This window comes from Poromitra crassiceps (genome assembly GCF_964638095.1).
Source record: "Poromitra crassiceps genome assembly, chromosome: 6".
NCBI classification, from domain to species: domain Eukaryota; kingdom Metazoa; phylum Chordata; class Actinopteri; order Beryciformes; family Melamphaidae; genus Poromitra; species Poromitra crassiceps.
In genome coordinates, this window is record NC_139627.1 from 25648318 (window position 1) to 25668746 (window position 20429).

The 20429-nt window shown below is 43.7% G+C and overlaps 1 protein-coding gene across 1 annotated transcript in view; it reads right to left on the reverse strand.

The window, feature by feature from the left end:
• Positions 1 to 1248: 1248 nt before the first annotated feature.
• Positions 1249 to 20429, reverse strand: part of agps (alkylglycerone phosphate synthase) — a 45486-nt gene continuing 26305 nt past the window's right edge. Inside the window, exons 12-20 of the mRNA XM_083638010.1 lie at positions 20094 to 20145; positions 18003 to 18079; positions 17804 to 17916; positions 15743 to 15812; positions 15343 to 15404; positions 14326 to 14415; positions 11956 to 12055; positions 11748 to 11805; positions 1249 to 3640 (exon numbers count right to left, since the gene is read on the reverse strand). Of these exons, the coding sequence (XP_083494136.1) occupies positions 3519 to 3640; positions 11748 to 11805; positions 11956 to 12055; positions 14326 to 14415; positions 15343 to 15404; positions 15743 to 15812; positions 17804 to 17916; positions 18003 to 18079; positions 20094 to 20145 (744 nt within the window). The 3' untranslated portion in view covers positions 1249 to 3518. The remainder of the gene's footprint in view (positions 3641 to 11747; positions 11806 to 11955; positions 12056 to 14325; positions 14416 to 15342; positions 15405 to 15742; positions 15813 to 17803; positions 17917 to 18002; positions 18080 to 20093; positions 20146 to 20429) is intronic.

A 20429-nucleotide genomic window follows, 5' to 3' on the forward strand; every position in this document is an offset into this window, starting at 1 on the left:
TGTTTATGGTTTATTTTATTCAAATTGGTTAAATTGAAGGAAACCCAAGGCATGCACTGGCAAATGTGCAATGTTTCTGTTTCTGACTTTAAATAAAAATATGCTGCTAAATGTCTTCTGATTTATTCATAGGCTATATGAAGTGTTGGGCAAAATGTTACTTTCAAAATGTAATATACTACATATTACTAGTTACTTTCATTTGAAAGTAATAAGTTACTTTACAATAGTATTGTCTGTGTAGAGAAATTGTTACTTATTGTGCTACTTTTGCATTACTTTCACACACAAAAAACTGCAGTAGCAGCATGTTGTCCTTTTCCTTTGTTATTGTCATCTATAGTGGTTATTTGCATAAAAACAGTTTGATTAGGAAATTATTGTATCTTTATTTAAATATGTGCTTTGATTACAAAATAACTCAATTTGTAACTTGTGTTACTTGACAAAGTAACTGGTACATTACTGAAGTCTTATTGGTAATAAGTTATATTACTGAGTTACTGCTAAAAGTAATATATTACATGTAAAATGTTACTTTTGTAATGAGTTACCCCCAACACTGTATGTGAAACGCCACAATGGATTATGTTGATCCATTTTCACTCACAATTGAGTTTTCCCGATACAGTGCTGACCTCTTGTGGACAAATGTGATTCTGCAAAGACTATCTCAACAGAGAAATACAATGTGCATTTCATTCAGACATGTTTGAAGTCAGATCCTAATTCATAGAGGAAATGAAGGGAGAGCCACACAAGACTTCCATAGGAATTTGCTGGCTGGCAGTATATCAATAACCAGCATTATACTGTTATACAGTATATAACATTATTCTCCCAAACAGTCCCCATTAGAGATACGGTTTCAATTAGTCCTGAATCCTCCATGCTGTTTCTAGACGATTCATGTAATCTGCAGTATTAAAATCTGAGGCACATTATAGCTGTATTTCATAGTGCAAGGCTGAGCTCCACTGCTGTTGATGGGTGGTGGTGACATCAGCAGCAGTGCGTGGGTGGCTGTGTGGGTGAAGAAGCCTCCCAAGGGAGCCTGTGTGTAGAAAAGCCTCTGACAGAGGCAAAGACAGACGGTTTAAAACTCCTTTGTACTGGATTACATTGAGTTCAGTTTAGTGAGGGGGAGAGAGTGAATTGACAATTGCCACGTTTTTATTTCAATTTATTGCACAAACAGCTTTGACAAAATGTACTTGAATGTTAGTACATTATTAATAGGAGTGGAAAATAAAATGTACTGTACAACCATAACATTCAGATTTCAAGCTCTCACACAAGGTTTTTTGACACAAGGGTAAAATGTTACGAAACTGTTCAGATTGAGAGGCGGCAGGTTCCAGAGCAGTTCCTTCTCTGGAGCTTCCTTGAGGAAATATCATGAATGAATCGTAGACACTTGAGAAGGAAAAGGACACAGCGGTCCAGGAAAGAGGAGGGGAAAAATGCAATGAAGTTCAGGTTAAATAACCTGTGTGTTAAAGTAGTTTACCCAACAAATGGCTCTCGAAGCTGAAGACCTTGCTTGAAAATCGACCATTAATAGTGTCAAATGGTACAAGTCTGGTATCAAACAAATCGTAGTACAGAAGTATCCATTCCAAAAATACGTACACAATACAGGTAGGCCTACACTTTTTTTTCTTTTGTGCTGAGGAATTTCTGGGCAACTTCAATTCTGCAAAACTTCAAAGCAGAAATAATTCAATACAGTGCATTGAAAATGAGCAACATAATATGTTTTAGTACATGTAATAGTAACAGTCACAAATATCAATATATTGTATAGCTCTCAAGAGGGTGTCTTTGCATTATGCTGATTAAAAAAAATACAATTTAGCTGTGCATGTATTGTGTGTGCAGATAGTACTTATATAGAGCGCATGTACAAACCACTGAACTATATTAAATAGGTACAAACACTAGAAAACTCACGCACTCGATTACTAGGCTCGGCCACTGTGTGGGCTCACCTGCTCTATTGACATGTGCAGTGCACAATTTGCTCAACTTCGCATCACTGATGACATCACAAATGCTCTTATGACATCACTGATGATGTCATAATGCCTATGGCATCATCGGTGATGTCACAATGCACAATTGCTCAAGTGACATCACTGATGACATCACAAATGCTCTTATGACATCACTGATGATGTCATAATGCCTATGGCATCATCACACCCGCAGCTCGGCTGCTGCATGGCCTCGCCTGCTCTATTGGCATGTACACTTGCCCAACTTCGCATCACTGATGACACAATTCTCTTATGACATCACTGATGTCACTCGCTCATGACATCATCCAATGATAACTTCACATCACTGATAACATCACATTTACTCTTATGACATCAATGATGTCACAATGCCTATGACATCATCAGTGATGTCATGAGATGATTTGGTATATACTGTAAATCATCGATAATGATATCACTGATGTCATAGGAACACAAATTGAAACGGACAAACAGAGCCCACTCTTGCTCCCTTTTATATGATGTTAAGTTCTGTATAGGTCATGATCAATAGGTTGTGTCTTCTTGAGTCTTTGGTCCAACGTGAGCACCGGGATCCAAAGGCCTTTGCAAACGTGGTCACACTTAAGCAGGCATGATCTAAACACGATGGCTTCTGTCCGCTAAACGTTCTCACTAACAAACCATGCAAGGTCAAAGCTTTCAATACAAAAACTACATGGAATTTATTTGTTGCCATATTATTCTCACTCACTCAGACAAATTTGTTGTTTTTTTATCAAGGTTTTGGGGGAGAGAGGGGGAAGGGGCTTTAGTACAACAACAAGGTACCTTTTTCAGTAGAGGCACGCACAGTCCAGAAAAAATATATATCTCTTGTGGCAATAGGTCAGTAAAACAAAAAAAACCATGGCATTTTGGGTTTACAGACACTGGATGTGGTGAAGTGAGTCAGAGGAAGGCAGACATATAGCTTTAGAAAGGCACAGAGCTTTAGAAAGCACATTCATCTAGAACTTACTGCTAAAGTAGTGCCATTATACACAGAAGAAGAAACAATAGGAGATTCCACAAAAAAATACATACAAAATAATCAAGTTAATCAAGTTGGCAAGGATTTTCTTTTTTAGGAAACCGTTAATATTAAGCAAACATGACAAGATCAAAGTAATACTGCATCATGTCCAGTGTGTGGCGGTCATGAATATATAGCGTTTATACAGAGACAGAAAAGAACTACAGTAAACATTGACCGTATTCTGACCATTTCACTTTCGACCACAGACCGAGGCCATGCCGCAATGGCAAACATGAGCTTCAAAAAGAATGACACTGATTGTTATAGCATATTAAGTGCAATATTATGTAAAGGAAATGTGGTAAGTTTAGGTGAATCAATAAATGGCACCAAATGACACTTTCACAAAAAAGAAGACAAGATTTGTGTCCGTTTTGAATTCACATTTAGTAACCATTAATCCAGAAAAGGTGAGAAAGATGGAAAAGAGCAGGAATTTAGAGGAGATTCCTGTTGCCAAAGATGTTATTGGGATCCACGTATTCCTTGACAGACCTGAGCATCCCAATGCCCACATTAGAGATGGCCTCTCTCATCCACTGCTTCCGAAGTTTCCCCACTGAAAGACAGAGAAAAGAAAAATAAATAAATAAAACGCAAGGAAGAAGAGCGGGGGGGGGGGGGGGGGGATAGGGGAATCGGCACGGCTGATTGCTCAGCAGGCTGCTGGGAGCCAATCAATCTTGTGAGAGTGAGTGAATAAACAGAGGGTGATAAATGCTTTTATTCAGAGAGGAGAAATGTTTTGCATGGCATGATTTATGGAGCTCAGCAGACTATCAAACTCATTAGGCCCTGTGTGTTCCCAGAGGAGGGGCCGGCTGGCGGCTGTAGCGGGCCGTCCCAGGCTCCCTCTCCCTTTTCAAGCCACCACTCCCCTCCAATCCCCTACCTCCTAAGCCACAGAGAGCCACTGAGCATGCTCGTCCAGCTGACCTCCAAGGTTGCCGTGCTTGCTTGCCCTGAACACTGCTCTGTCCCCCCTGACACTGGCCTGATCACCGACAGGGTGCCACGGCCAACAGAGTGGGGACACAATGGCCCCCTCTGTCACCGTGACTTTGGCTTCCAGCCACTCTTCCACGCCCGCCTCCAACCTGCGGAGCTAGTGTGGTTATGGCATGGTGAGGGTGCCCGGTGCTTTGCCAGCTGTCCAGCCAGACACACTCCAGAGCCTCTGTACCTGACAGGTTCTTAGCAGAGGGTCTGGAGCCAGCGAGCGGTCTGGAGACTATGGAGGCTGCAGGGCAGAGGACTGGTGAAACTGATAGGAGAGTCAAACTCTGCCATAGAACTTCAACTAACACAGAAACGTACATTTACAAAATAGCTGCAGCATTTTATGACAGAGTTTAAACCGAGGGGGCAGGTATTCTTGGTCGCATTGACTCAAATGCGGTAGTACTAAAAACTGTAGTTCCTTGAATGGCCACTTGAGACTGGCTGCAGAAGCGAGTCAGTCCCCATTTACCCCTGTGTTAAAATGCCAGGGTTTACTGCATAAATAAACATGTTTACAGCCTGGTTCAAAAACCAGTTTTGATCTATATAGCCCATTTCACATTTCATGACAACTGTAGGGGGGAGGGGGTTAAGCAGTGCAGCTGCAGCCACTTCTATTATGTGACATGTGTCTGTCTGTGCGACCCTTCTCCCCTGAGGGGAGTATGAAATGCAGCTTAGGCCCCTCCCCCGGCTCAACAAGGAAATGAGAACGGAGACAGAAAGTGGCTCAAAGCCGGTGAAACACGCACGCATACACACAGGCACACATATGAACACATACACACGTGCGTGCACGCACAGTGCCAGAGAGGGGGGAGAGGGGGATGGGGAGAAGGGTCCGATCTGCGCAAACCTGCACTGCGTACTTCCGACACGTGGGTGTGATTCTTATATAACTCACCCGTTTAGAGTAAAATAGTGATTGACAGGTCGCCTGTCCAGTGATCACGCAGCTCGTCGATCAAGGACCAATAGCAGGCGGAACTGCGGCTTTGTGAGAAACCCCTGGTCTCGCACGAGCTGTACGAAAACCAAGATGACAGCGGCCAAAACACCACACTTTTTACAGTCTATGGTTTAAACCCAGGAACAATCCATATGACAGATTGTTGAGTTAACTCAATTGTCAATAAAACAATGGAGGAGCATGCCAGCTGAATGCAGCATCCTGAAGTTTGAATAAGCAAATATTATTATAAGCAAATATCAACAAGAGAGTTCTCAATAGATGCAAGGTGCTTCAGTCAAGTCAAATTTGTTTGTATAATCGTTAATCAGTCTCAAGGGCTTCCAAAGCCCAGATTATAGAACAATAAATGAAAACGGTCAAAGGGATAGTTCGGATTTTTTGACATGGGGTTGTATGAGGTACTTATCAATAGTCAGTGGCCTACCCACAGTAGAAGGGTCGGCGGCCATGTTTGGAAAGTTTTTTCCTTCCAAAAAGAACAATTATGTGCATTTTTGATTAATATTTCATCGTGTGGTGAGTACCCGAAGTACAACATGTATTTTGGCGCCGTGAGATGTGTGTTTTGGCAGATTTTTAATAGCTGTACCATTAGCCTCCATTCTATGGCGATAATTACTAACTTCACGACTGTAGCTCACTGTAAACTGAGCGGACAGTGCGAGACTTGGAGCTAGACTTCTCCTTGAGCGAGACTTGGTTACACACAACAACAAACAGAGTGGATCCAGCGAAAGGTAAAGAAAAACATTTTATCTCTATGTAGGGTCCTGAGGATCTGAGCCAGTCAGTGGCAAAAACAAGCACTTTCAGTCGACGTACATTGATGGTTCGCACATGCTCTGTCGCATTACATGTACATGTAATTCAATTTACAATGCAGCCTGTTTCATGGCTGCCGACTGAAGTCATTTTTTTGTCCCGATTAGTCACTTAGAACTTAGTCACAAAAGGTTGGGAAAATAGGGCCATATTACAGAAACTTCCTAACTTCAAATCCTATTTTAACGGTTTAGTAACCATGATAATTAGTTAGGACCTCATTTAGGAAAATAGCCATTACAGATTAAGAGTTCCAAAATCAATGTTCTTATCCTAATTTAAGATAGGAAAAGTGTATTACAGATTGAAGCATCCCATCTTCCCAAAATCTTAAAAATACCAGTACTCGCTTTGATGAGTTTCTTAGAGCTTAACACCACTAAAAAATACTTTAAGCATGCTGTTTCACCAAATTCTCCGAACTGAACAGCAACTATCTGAGCAGCCAAATAAACTTCAAGAACTTTAAACTTGCTAACTAACAACGGCTAACAACAAAGTCACCCTTTGGTAAGTTAGGTAGCACAAGATAACCGCATCAAGTACAAGTAGCTAGCAAAGTTATCAATGCAGGCAATGACAATAGGCTATACTATATTTGAACTCCTATATTTTTCTCTTTTATTCCAGATAGTTTAACTGTCTCTCATTGAAACTATATGGCATGATAAAACACATATTTTTGCCCTGTTATGTGTATGAGATGTCTCTATTGTAGGTTATTATTCACAAATATAGCTCCACCAGTTGAGAAAAATAGTGTTGGTTGAAGTTGATAAGAGAGTATTTAGGATTTCCTAACCAGATATAAAATTGGATTTGGTAAGATAAAATAGTTTTCCTAAAGTTAGTTAGGGTTAGGATTTGCTTCTGTAATACGAAATCAGGAAAAATCCTGTCTTAGACTTGTCCTAACTTAACTTAAGAGAGGAAGTTTCTGTAATATGGCCCCAGGTTGAAAAATACTGAAGTTACCCTTTCAGATAAAAGTCAATCTGAAAGGGGCAGCATGCCCCTGAAGGGAAGAATGGAGATGATCTTGGCTCAGCTCTGTGTGTCTGGATACACATTCACTTTTAGAGGTCATGATAACTTGGGGGGGGGGGGGGGGGGCACACACAGCTATCTATATTCCAAGACTCAAAGATAGACCTGAGAATAGAGCCCTCTAGAGCAGGTGCCGCTGACTGAGTAAACACACTTTGTTTTAAAACCAGTGGTCTAATCGCCTCCCTGAGATTAGATAGAGAGGCAGGTACAGTAAGGTGTGAGCTGGGAGTGTTCACACACCACTCACTGTCCCATGTGGATGTGCTCACACCTCTTTAGAGAGGCAGGTACAGTAAGGTGTGAGATGTGGATGTGCTCACACCTCTTTAGAGAGGCAGGTACAGTAAGGTGAGAGATGGGAGTGTTCACACCTCTTTAGAGAGGCAGGTACAGTAAGGTGAGAGATGGGAGTGTTCACACCTCTTTAGAGAGGCAGGTACAGTAAGGTGTGCGATGTGGATGTGCTCACACCTCTTTAGAGAGGCAGGTACAGTAAGGTGAGAGATGGGAGTGTTCACACCTCTTTAGAGAGGCAGGTACAGTAAGGTGAGAGATGGGAGTGTTCACACCTCTTTAGAGAGGCAGGTACAGTAAGGTGTGCGATGTGGATGTGCTCACACCTCTTTAGAGAGGCAGGTACAGTAAGGTGAGAGATGTGGATGTGCTCACACCTCTTTAGAGAGGCAGGTACAGTAAGGTGAGAGATGTGGATGTGCTCACACCTCTTTAGAGAGGCAGGTACAGTAAGGTGAGAGATGGGAGTGTTCACACCTCTTTAGAGAGGCAGGTACAGTAAGGTGAGAGATGGGAGTGTTCACACCTCTTTAGAGAGGCAGGTACAGTAAGGTGAGAGATGGGAGTGTTCACACCTCTTTAGAGAGGCAGGTACAGTAAGGTGTGCGATGTGGATGTGCTCACACCTCTTTAGAGAGGCAGGTACAGTAAGGTGAGAGATGGGAGTGTTCACACCTCTTTAGAGAGGCAGGTACAGTAAGGTGAGAGATGGGAGTGTTCACACCTCTTTAGAGAGGCAGGTACAGTAAGGTGTGCGATGTGGATGTGCTCACACCTCTTTAGAGAGGCAGGTACAGTAAGGTGAGAGATGTGGATGTGCTCACACCTCTTTAGAGAGGCAGGTACAGTAAGGTGTGAGATGTGGATGTGCTCACACCTCTTTAGAGAGGCAGGTACAGTAAGGTGAGAGATGGGAGTGTTCACACCTCTTTAGAGAGGCAGGTACAGTAAGGTGAGAGATGGGAGTGTTCACACCTCTTTAGAGAGGCAGGTACAGTAAGGTGTGAGTGGGAGTGTTCACACACCACTCCCTGCCCCATGTGGATGTGCTCACACCTCTTTAGAGAGGCAGGTACAGTAAGGTGAGAGATGGGAGTGTTCACACGCCTCTCCCTGTCCCATGTGGATGTGCTCACACCTCTTTAGAGAGGCAGGTACAGTAAGGTGAGAGATGTGGATGTGCTCACACCTCTTTAGAGAGGCAGGTACAGTAAGGTGTGAGATGTGGATGTGCTCACACCTCTTTGCATCAGCGGTAGGGGAAGCCCAGCACGCCCCCATGTTAATAGGACATGTTGAAGGTGGGGGCAGTGCTGAAGCATAAGAGCACCATGTTACCAGTGACAGTGAGTCCAGCCAGGGAACACAGATGGGGATCAGCCATGGGGGCTAGCGAGACCCATCTCCTGACAAAACAGGACAGACAGGGGGTCACCAGGGACCCTGGCACCACACACATCCAGATGGTGACGGAGAGACCAGTCATTCACCCAATCAGCAGCTACCCAATAACTAAAAAAGTCTTGTGTTCTTCTAGCACCTCCTCCTCCTCACTGGCTTCCCCTTGTCCCACCTCGATCCCTCCCTCCACTCAGGGAGAAGAGAGAAAACAGAAGGTGCTGGGGCTGCATCATTGCCTCCATCACACTGATAATTTACACATCTATCTTGTCATATTCTCTCTTTTTTGCCTGCTATTGCAATCAATCTCACCGGGCTTGGTCTGTGCAGCTGAGACATGCAAAGAAGAGCAGGTAGTTATTTCAGAAATGACAGATACAGAGAAAAAAAGAAACTGGTTTTCAAGTGGTGGCAGATTTCTCTTGTGTACACGAGTGGGCAAGTGCAGGGCGAAGAGAGGTAAGGTGAATGAGTAGAGAGGTAAGGTGAATGAGTAGAGAGGTAAGGTGAATGAGTAGAGAGGTAAGGTGAATGAGTAGAGAGGTAAGGTGAATGAGTAGAGAGGTAAGGTGAATGAGTAGAGAGGTAAGGTGAATGAGTAGAGAGGTAAGGTGAATGAGTAGAGAGGTAAGGTGAATGAGTAGAGAGGTAAGGTGAATGAGAAGAGAGGTAAGGTGAATGAGTAGAGAGGTAAGGTGAATGAGAAGAGAGGTAAGGCTAATGAGTAGAGAGGTAAGGTGAATGAGTAGAGAGGTAAGGTGAATGAGTAGAGAGGTAAGGTGAATGAGAAGAGAGGTAAGGCTAATGAGTAGAGAGGTAAGGCTAATGAGTAGAGAGGTAAGGTGAATGAGAAGAGAGGTAAGGTGAATGAGTAGAGAGGTAAGGTGAATGAGAAGAGAGGTAAGGTGAATGAGTAGAGAGGTAAGGCTAATGAGTAGAGAGGTAAGGCTAATGAGTAGAGAGGTAAGGCGAATGAGTAGAGAGGTAAGGTGAATGAGTAGAGAGGTAAGGTGAATGAGTAGAGAGGTAAGGTGAATGAGTAGAGAGGTAAGGTGAATGAGTAGAGAGGTAAGGTGAATGAGTAGAGAGGTAAGGTGAATGAGAAGAGAGGTAAGGTGAATGAGTAGAGAGGTAAGGTGAATGAGTAGAGAGGTAAGGCTAATGAGTAGAGAGGTAAGGTGAATGAGTAGAGAGGTAAGGTGAATGAGTAGAGAGGTAAGGTGAATGAGTAGAGAGGTAAGGTGAATGAGAAGAGAGGTAAGGTGAATGAGTAGAGAGGTAAGGTGAATGAGAAGAGAGGTAAGGCTAATGAGTAGAGAGGTAAGGCTAATGAGTAGAGAGGTAAGGTGAATGAGTAGAGAGGTAAGGTGAATGAGAAGAGAGGTAAGGCTAATGAGTAGAGAGGTAAGGTGAATGAGTAGAGAGGTAAGGTGAATGAGTAGAGAGGTAAGGTGAATGAGTAGAGAGGTAAGGTGAATGAGTAGAGAGGTAAGGTGAATGAGTAGAGAGGTAAGGTGAATGAGTAGGGGCCAAAAACAACAAAACACACTGAATCAAGTGATTTTTCTATCTCCTAAGTGCAGTGACCTGTGTGCCGGGGCAGCTGGCTGAGTGTGCTGGAGTGACGCTTGGAGGAGCCACAAGGTCAGGTGGAGACGCGGGGTGGCGCTCATACAGAGGAGGCGGTAGAGAGCTTCAACCCCTTTGAAACGCTGCTCGTGCTCTCCCTGGGCCGCTTTGACAAATGGGGGTCAGGACATGAAAGACGGGCTAAGGTAGTGGCCCTGCGCTCCTGTGATATGGCAGAGCCAGAGTGTTGGCTGAGACGCCGCGGTGCAGCGCTGATGGATGGATGACTCTCCCAGTGATGGATGTTCAACAACTCTCCACTGCTGCAACACCACTGACCTGGTTAAAGAGGACATCTCTTCCAATGTTCTGGCTTTCAGCTAACAGCCAGTGAAGAACCAAACACCTAACAAAGCCCTTGCCTCTAAATATTTGTGATGAATATGACCCCTTTCAAAAGTTAAAATCACAATCGTTCGTGTCATTGAAAGCAGTCAACACAATGTGTTAGTTTGAGTATTATGTACAGTGGAGAGAAGGTTGAGTCTTCCACATAGCCAGCTTCCCTTCCCCACGCCCACGCAGCATAAAGCTGACCTGCTGTAAACACAGGGCCACAAAAATGTATATTTCCTCCGGTGCCCTCCCACCTCACCATCCTTGACTACATCTGTTTTCTTTGATACACAAAACCCAGTGAAACTAGCCCCATTTGTCAAGCGCTGATTGTGGGCAGACAAACCGGCCTGTCTGCGCCCAGATAGCGAGCCCCACTGTTATTAATCACAATTACAGAGTGGGCCTCGCACACAGGAGCTGCATCAATATCCCCTCCTCTCCCCCCCGTGTCACCTCCCCACGCTGCACAGGGTGGCCAGGCCACCGTTTGGAGGTCAGTATACACCCGGCGATAACGGCAGCATCATTTACCCTGGCCCACCGCCTCCTTTTTATTAGTAATCTTTTAATTTTGAACCCTTCCCCGCCTTCAGGAGAAATTGTGATTTAATATCGCAGCTGATTCACTGCATGCTGTTTTTGACAGGTGTGATGAATAGCCTGAAGTGATGTATGAAAACAGCGAGGCGGATGGCAATATAGATAAGGCAGCCATTTCGGTTAGCCCTGATGGGGCCCAGAGAGTTGTTTTGCCTCCCCTCCCCTGCTCACGTTTCATTTGGTCACCGTTGAAATGAACAAATAGCCAAGTCAGAGCCATTCATCTGTGCTGCGGCAACATATTCTAGACGTGTGAAGGAAGCAATGAAAGATCTCCCACCAAATAGGCATTTACAAGACGACTGGGCGCCCACTGCCTAACATGGAACAGCACGTTGAAACAGCTTGCCATGCTACTTTGGCAACTCGGTACGAAATGTCTTTTCAGAAATTAGAAGTGAGGAGAGGGGGAAAAATTTAGATTTACCGGTTTTAAGGCTGTCACCCAAATCTGTGCATAGCTCATGAATCAATTGCACACGTTTTTCAGCAGAAAGTTGAAAAAGAAAAGTTTGGTTATCAGACCCAAAGTTGATGTGTCAGGTTTTAGTAGTACCTCCATGGTGATGTGACAAGCTCCCTCCATTGGCAAGGATCTCATCTCTAGCTGAGTGCTGGGAAAGAAAATAAACAGTCATTATTATAGAATAATTATCTTATCTTAAATTATTTGTCTGACATACTAAAATCACCATCTCAGGTGTAATCTTTACGAGGAATGCTGTAGATATCATTTTTTTTAAACCAAATTAAACTGAGTTTACCTCCACTTGTTCATACACGTGCACCGGATCACTGAGTCCCCGGTAGTTGAAGGCAAAGTAAAAGTAGACACAGGCACCAGCATCATATGTCTGAGTCACCCTGTGAAACACCACAGATGATTAAGCAAAGCAGAGAAGACCATTTTGGCCCATGGTTCCTCAATGTTTCTCCTTCATCTGTCCCTCTGAAGATCAATTCTACATGAATCCAAAGAGCGTCGTTTTATCAAGGCACTCCATTTTATTTTTGTCCTTTGTAATTGGAAGGCAGAGTGAAGTGGGAGGCTGGGCTTTCCCTGTGAACCCCTGACCTCAATTCCGCTCATGTTTTCCAGAAAGCAGAGGCAGCGACGAGGCCGTGTCAACTTGAATAACATCACATTATCGGGACATTAAATGGCCATTGCACGCTTTCACTGAATCCTCTGAGCCGCATTTGCAGCTGCTCAGTATGTTAAGATGATGACTCAAAGATGTCACTTCCAAAATAAGGGGTGGGCGATATGGCCCTAAAATAATAATATGATATCTCATGGCATTTATGCAATAACGATATTCTTTAACGATAAGACAAAAAAAAAAAAAAATATATATATATATATATATATATACCGTATATATATATACATATATATTAGGGGTGTCACGATACACTCAGTTCACGATACGATACACGATATTGGGTTCACGATAACGATACGATGTTTTAACAATATTTTTTTGCGATCGATTTCTAAGTTGAGGGGGCATCCTCCACGCTAATTTGAGTAATTTAACCATTTTCATCCTCCGTGTCTGTAACGTCCCTCGTCTGTTCAAACAAAGCAATGAAAAGGAGAGCGACCATGCAATCAGATGCAGATCAGTGCCACCATGTTCAGCTTCTTTTTCTCGCGATATGAGATTTCATCTCAATGATACATATTGTCACGTTTTGATATCGCGATATATCGTGGGACGATATATTGTGACATCCCTAATATATATATATATATATATATATACAGATCCTTTCCAAAAAATTTGAATATCATGGAAATACCATGGATAACCGTGGGCTTCAGCGGATTGTCAAGCAAAGATGATTCAAACATTTGGCGGAGATTCAGCGGGAGTGGACTGAGGCTGGAGTCAGTCATAACTCAGAAGTAACTGCTGATTTTCACACTATTCTAATTTCTTGAAATACTGTTTTGGGGGTTTTCTGGAGCTGTAGGCCAAAATTATGAAAAATGAAACAAATAAAGGGAAGAAATATTTCACTTTGTGTAATTAATCTATAATCTATGAAAGTTTCAGGAAAGGAAAGGAATTATGGAAAAAAAAACGTGTGTGTGTGTGTGTGTGTGTGTGTATCTATATACCGGTATATATATATATATATACCGTATATATATATAAATTACTATTTTCAAGAACATACAACTGCAACAAAAGACATTTTATAGTTTTATATGTGAGCGTAAACATAACGGTTTGCCTTCAAATGTTCAAATATGCCTCCAAATATTACCGTGGTGTGTGCTCTTTTGTGACCAATCCACTTCCACACTATTGAAGCCACTCCCCTTCTTGGAATTAACCCCTCCACTGTGGAGCCACTTTCATCCATGCTTGTTGTTGCTGTGCGTACGTTATGCCGTTACGCAGCGCAACGGTGTGACATCATGACGTCAACAAGTCGGAATATTGCCATTATCACGAAATGAATTTTTGACCATATGATGTACCGGTATTATGAACAATACGATACGGCACACCCCTAAACAAAATATCTGCACTGGTCATGAGGCAATGCCGTGCTTCTAATCAAATGTATGGAATTTATACATAGGCTCGTCAAATCATGATCAAGCTGAATCCAACATTATGTGTAAAAAACCTGGAAAAACAAACAAACAAACAAGATGACAGCCTCTCCAGTTTGTATTGTCTCTCTCTGGCCTCTTTCCCTTTGGAGGAACTGAGTGCAGAGCTCTTGTTCATTTGACATGGCCCATCACCTAGCACACTGACTGTTCTAGAGGTTAAATGGACAGATCCATCATGTGACAGACTGCAGCCGGGAAATGAATGGCTGTAGCATAATCAGGCTGAGGCCTAATCTGTCCTCAATGAGCAAGCAGCAGCCTGGTGCTGCTCACTGCCTCGCCTTCTGTCTGTCTGTCTGTCTGTCTGCTGGCCGACTGTCTGTCTGTCTGTCTGTCTGTCTGTCTGTCCGTCCGTCTGTCTGGGGCTAGGTAACTCACAAGGGGTCGGGAGAGTTGGGGGGTTTGTCTACGATCAGGCTTCGTTTAATAATGGAATCAAATTTGAATGCTTCCAAATAGTAATAGTAATTGCGATTGTACTGCGATGTGCAAACATTACCTGCATGTGGCGAATGGTGGAAACTGCACTCCTCTCTCTTTACTCTCTCTAATGATGCGCTCTTTGACATTGCGGCAAAGGTCCAACACCCTGGATATGCAACAAATGGGGGACAAAAAAAGAGAGAGAGTCATTTATGAACTTGATCAGTTCTGAACAGGATAAAACAGGATGACAAAAGGACTTGTCACAACATTGTTTTCTCAGAGCGGCTTTGAGGGAGCTGGCCAAATTGGGTGCGAGTCAGCCCTAAGCCAGATGCAATCGATTTATTTAAAACATGATACCCATATGTATACGGATACTACTTTAAATTGAATTAAAAAGTTGTGTGAAATGCAAAATGCAAAATAAAAAGAATGGAGGAAAGCGAGAGGCCAAGAAAGAGGGGGAGGAGAGACTGAATAACATGAAGACCATTGCGGGAGAGGTTCCCACTGGTGTGGAAATGGCCGCCAGTCCTAGGCATGTGCAGCCGAGTGTGGAGGATGGGGAGGAGGACGGGTAATGAGCCAGGCACATATGCTCGCCTCAGTGCCTGATCTCTTGGTCTCCCCCGTCAGGCATCTTACACAGCGAGGAGCTCTGCGTGTGTGCGTGTGCAAAAATATTTGGTGAAGAAGATGACGTGAAGATACATGAATTTGCCCGACATGCCGAAAGTGGATGCGAGATAAATGTGCCGCTCACATTGTGTGCTCCCCCCACACCAAACACGGGCCTCTCCCTGTGTCTGTGTGTGTCGCTAGCAGCAGGCTGGAGGCTGAGAAGACAAGCTTCCACCAACGCTGCTGAGACGCTTAATGGGGGGAGAAGGCAGGCATGAAGGTGAATGTCAAAGACAGAGGGGAAAAAGAAAGAGGAAGAGGAGCGAGAGGGAGGAAGGCAGGGAAAGGCTGAACTGTCTTTCCTCGGGTCTCTTCACACGGACCGCGTGGGAAGCCAGTAAGAGGAAACGCTTGCAGCTATTCAAATTCAACTGAGAAAAAAGGCTACAGCCAATATTGATGCATTTACCTGTCCCAAGGCACGGAGGTTTCAAACGACTCCCCGATCACATAGTAGTCCATCCCCAAGTCCTGTTCAGAATGCAAGATTGATAAACGGCCAATGTTCATGGGTTTCTATAGCAATGGTGTGATTAGCAGACGGGTCTGTGAGACGGTGACAGGACTGATCTAAAACAAAGCAGCACTGTCCATTGTGATTGTGACGGCCAACACTGTGCACTCTTCACGGTGTAAATACCTCGTTCTCCCCGACAACATCTGTGACTAGATCAAACCCCGGAGACCCTCGGAGGTCACATTCTACGGCCTTTTTGTGTTGCGCGCTATCCTATCTGCTGTCAGAGGTCCCCTCGCCACCCCACCCCACCCCACCCGCCCAGGGAGAAATAGGGAGAGGAGTGACCCACCCGGAGGTAAGCGATGACGAAGGTCATCATGTAGCCCCTCTGCCCATTGTCCTCTCCAGCTGCCAGGCCCCTGGAAGCAGATAACAGGGTTAATATTTAACAGCTCTTTCTTTGGGCTCTGTTGGCCCGAGCGCTTCCCCTCACAACAGCTGCCTGGGAGCTGCGGTGCGCCTGTCAATCCAACAATGTACAGATCAATGAAGCTGTGCTCCATGCATCGGCCCAGGTCAGCCACACATCCATCACCTGCAGTGGCTAATCAAATTTTCATCTACTACCCAAACTAATCAGGACACGCTCATTAGGAAATCACTATATTGATTTCCTAAGTCTTTCCCCCCACTGCCTGTTTCCTAACACCAAAAGCAAATATTCCTCACAGAACCACCACAATCCATCACTGGCACTTCATTTGATAGGTGACCACAATTTATTTGAAATAATGCAATAAAGCATAGGATGCCACGTGTAACTGACAAGTTTCTTATGATTGAACTGCTGTATATTACGAGGGTAGTACTGCAGTGACCTGCAGATCTGGGCACCGAGCCAAACAGTTACACTCATATATAATCCATGGGGTTACCCAGGAAGGAATCACTGATATCTACACCCCCCTTCCCCCCACAAAACTTGTGTTGTATTGTGTTCGAATGCTTGTTCTTCTGACTGGTGCGTGTTACATTCCACAGGGTGACTGGTTGAAATATACACTGAACGGAATGGACATACCACATTCAAATCAATACACATTCAAAACCTTCATTTGGCGAGCCATGTTGCTGGGAAATTTCTTTTCACTAAATTTCTATTTAGTGAACTATTTCACTAAAACGGAACTGTTGCAGGGGTTTTCAAAGTCTGAGGCTGTAGGCCTCCCCTCAGACAAAGCCCACCCCCCTTTAGTTGACTTGCTTAGTTTCACTCAGTTCCTGGATGCCTATGGGATGATTGTGTTATTTGATCCCAGGCACTCAACAATTGAGCCAAGATACAGTAGCCTGATTGCTGTTTGACATACTTCAGACTACATGAAATACAATAAAAAATGTCTATCCGAAGGACTTTATTTGTTTCTGACTCTGGGGAAGTGGGAAAACAGTATATTTCTGAACTATCTCTTTAACCAAATCATACACATTTAGGATATTTTGATACGGTAACTCAAGTAATATTTTTTCACTTCCACTCACTGAGCCTCCCCTGAAACTGTTTGGAGCCCCCCTGGGGAGGAGCACCTCCAACTTTGAAAACCTCTGTACTATTGCGTTCATGTAAACACAAACAAAACTTTTTGGAAGAAGAAGAAGAAAAAAGCAAACCTAAAGAATAAGGAAATGTGTCAATAAACTACAAATGACTATTACCTGTTAAGCATGCAAAAATATTTTCACGTTTTTTTTTCTCACGCTGACAGTGTGCCATTTTAGAATTAAGTTCAAGTTTATTAATTTGACGCATGAATACTAATCTCTCTTATATTATCCAGGTGGATTTGACATGAAGGTTGTTGGGGGTTAAAAACAGGCTGAGGGTGGAGATAGCATCCTTCTCAGGCTGATAGATAACTTATTTCCACCAAAGTCCTCATCGATCTGTTTCATGATCAATCACCGCAGCAAAGCACTCCCAGGCTCTGTCCTATCAGCTTGTCCTGAGGGGAGCCGTGCCCTACTATCAACCGCCCACACCCCACCCACTTTAGCACAAAAGCTGGCCTGACAGGCGGACATCCACAGGTGATCCATCACTCCGCACTGAGACAAGACTACTGAGTGGAAGACCAGGTCTGAGGAGCAGAACAGCGCGTCTCCATTCTCCCCACCGCTGCCACAGACCGCTTGGTTGGCTGATTGAATGGAGTAACATCACGGCCTCCGGCGGCTCCCCTTCATGTTCAACGTCCCACCGGAAAAAAAAAGTGCTTTGTCATTTGTGCTCGACATGGCCGGTGATCTGTGAGTGATCTGTGTGACGTGCAGGTCCTCGTCCTGCCACTGGATTCATGCTACGGTATGAACCAGAGAGAAATGAGAGAGAGGGGGGGGGGGGGCTTCTTACCCAAATTTAGCAGCAATGTCATAAACTTGCTTCTCGTGCTGCAAGACCTTCTCACGGTCCCCCTCGAACAGCAGGGTGGCCACACACAAGCACTGGGGGTCGAACCCTTTGAACTGAGGAGAAAAGAGGAGAATTCATTTTTCCTCTGAAAAACACTCTGGCAGGAAATCTGGTGATCCTCACCTCTAATAAACTTTACCTTGGTGATGTAAAATTTCTTCAAGCCATCCCAGAAGGATGTGAAAATTGAAGACACTTGAGGCTTCAGGGCATGACCTGTAAAAACATCCGCAAGACTCAACTCTCCTTTATTCACCAATAAGTGGCCCTCTTGAACACTTTGGAGTGACAATAGTTATGATCTTTTTTTCTCCACACATTAGCCACGCCCCTCCTTCTGCTCGCTTCCTCCAGCGTTCTGAGAGGGCAAAGCAGTCACATTTATTTGGGGTTTCAAACAAAAGGAGGAAAAATAAATGGTAACATTTGAATAACTTTACAACTGGCCAGTGGCTGCCAGCGACAGGGCCTATAAATCAGGGGCTTTCCGAAGGGAAGTGGGGTTGACACGGCGATATCCGTCTTCCTCAGCCACACTTTTTGATTTATTCCTGATCGGACGCACAAAAGCGCCCGTGGACAAGTGAAAATGAGGGGCTGGGGCCAATGGGATGGTTATCAATCACAGCAGGAAAGTCACGGGTGATGTCGCCGAGACTTAACAGTTCATTTATTTCCCCCCATGCTCAAGTCTCTTCATCACTTAGTGTTCTAATTGTTTCCATTCCAAAATTTGATTGCAGGTCTTTAGGTCTCTCGCTGCCATCATACTCGTTAATTAAATACTCAACATCCAGAGAAAGAAAATTACACCTACACTGTACGTCATTTTACTTTAACCCCCCCCCCCTGTGGTTTCAGTTTGCTCATGTTTCCCCCGCATATCAATAGGCACTACTACAAACTACAACATTCTCATTTTTCATCTTGTGTATCATCAAGACAGGCGCTGCTAAATTGTAGTCGTCGTCCCAATCTGAACAGGAGGTGTGAATACATCAACTCTCCTTACACAAGAGCCAGCGTGATTAAAAGCGAGGACAGGCCACTAATAAGCCCAAGAAGGCATCATAGAGCCGTGAGTTTTAGTTATTAGTGAAAAAGCCGCTCGCTTCATCTTCCCTACTTAATGCTAAGAAGTGCCGACTCTGTGAAAAGTGGAAATCTAGGGGAGCTAATGAGACCCCTGGAGACTGGGGAACTTTACACAGATCTCTGGCAAATGCCCCATGCATTCCCCTAGACCTGAAGAAACAATATCATAAAACGTCAATGTAACAACTACTTCATTTTTGCCACGGTCATTTTTCATCTCGCCTCAATTCTTTGGGTGTGTGTGTGTGTGTTGGGGAAGGGGGCTATTATGCTGGTGAAATAATGATCAATTTAACAATTCAACAATGCTGTAGATTGTAAATGGTAAAATCATCGCATGCTGTACCATCGCCAGTCATTGTTCTTTTCTCAAAAGGTATACAGCAATAAAAAGGCCCATTGTACATCTAGCCAAATGGGTTATTGTGTGTGTGTGTGTGTGTGTGTGTGTGTGTGTGTGTGTGTGTGTGTGTGTGTGTGTGTGCGTGTGCGTGTGCATTTTTTTTAAAGAATAAATTGTGAGGTAGAATTAGTCTAAGATGATGACTACTGTGCTACTGGTTAAAAACAAGCAGTGTGCCACATGTTGCCAACCCCTCCCATCAAAGCCAGAAGTTACAGCGGGGGTCTAAAGGGAATAACGGTTTCCTGAAAATGGAAACCAGGTCATATAGGCCTACTTGTACAGTCAAGGGTAGCACAAAGTACTCAGAGGGCTTGTATGAGAGCACTGCTCCGTAACAATCCGTAATTTTCCACAAGAAGGTATGGTGTGTGTTTGTTTGTGTGTTTGTTTGTTTGTTTGTTTGTTTGTGTGTGTAATATACAGATCCTCAGATAATAGGACTTGCTAGAACATAATCTCTTCAGAGCGGTGAGATCCCACCATGACTTAAAATATAAAGCCATGTTGCTTCACAGCTTATAAATCAGAAAAGAATGAATAAAATATTAAAAGCTTTCACATAGTTATTTTTTTTTTAGTTTCTAAAGTTTTAACAACAAGAATGAAACAATATCTTCAAACCAATGACACACATAAACAGATCAATAATGGCAGCGGTAGTGACGCAATACTTAACTTCCAGCCTGGGCTGTGTTTGGATTGGTAATAATAATATATAGTCAAACTTACCAAACTGAAACTGTTTATTATCCATGAGACGTATAGATGCTGGTGCACATCTCTGGAAAAAAGATAATTGACCAATATTATATTTGTCTTTATCTACATGGCATTATTAAACTTTATCATTTGCCCTTATAAACCTGCCAAATGATTATCACACACTGAACAAAATCAACAAATATTCATCAATGTCAATGATAATAACTGCAATTGTTGGAGGTTTGGCTCTGCAGCGTTTGCCCTCTTGTTCAATCATAGTGTGTGTGTATAGGCTTTACAAGGAGGCACTTCTGTTCTGTGGGTGAAGAAACTGGAGTCTCACACACTCGTCAATAACAGTTG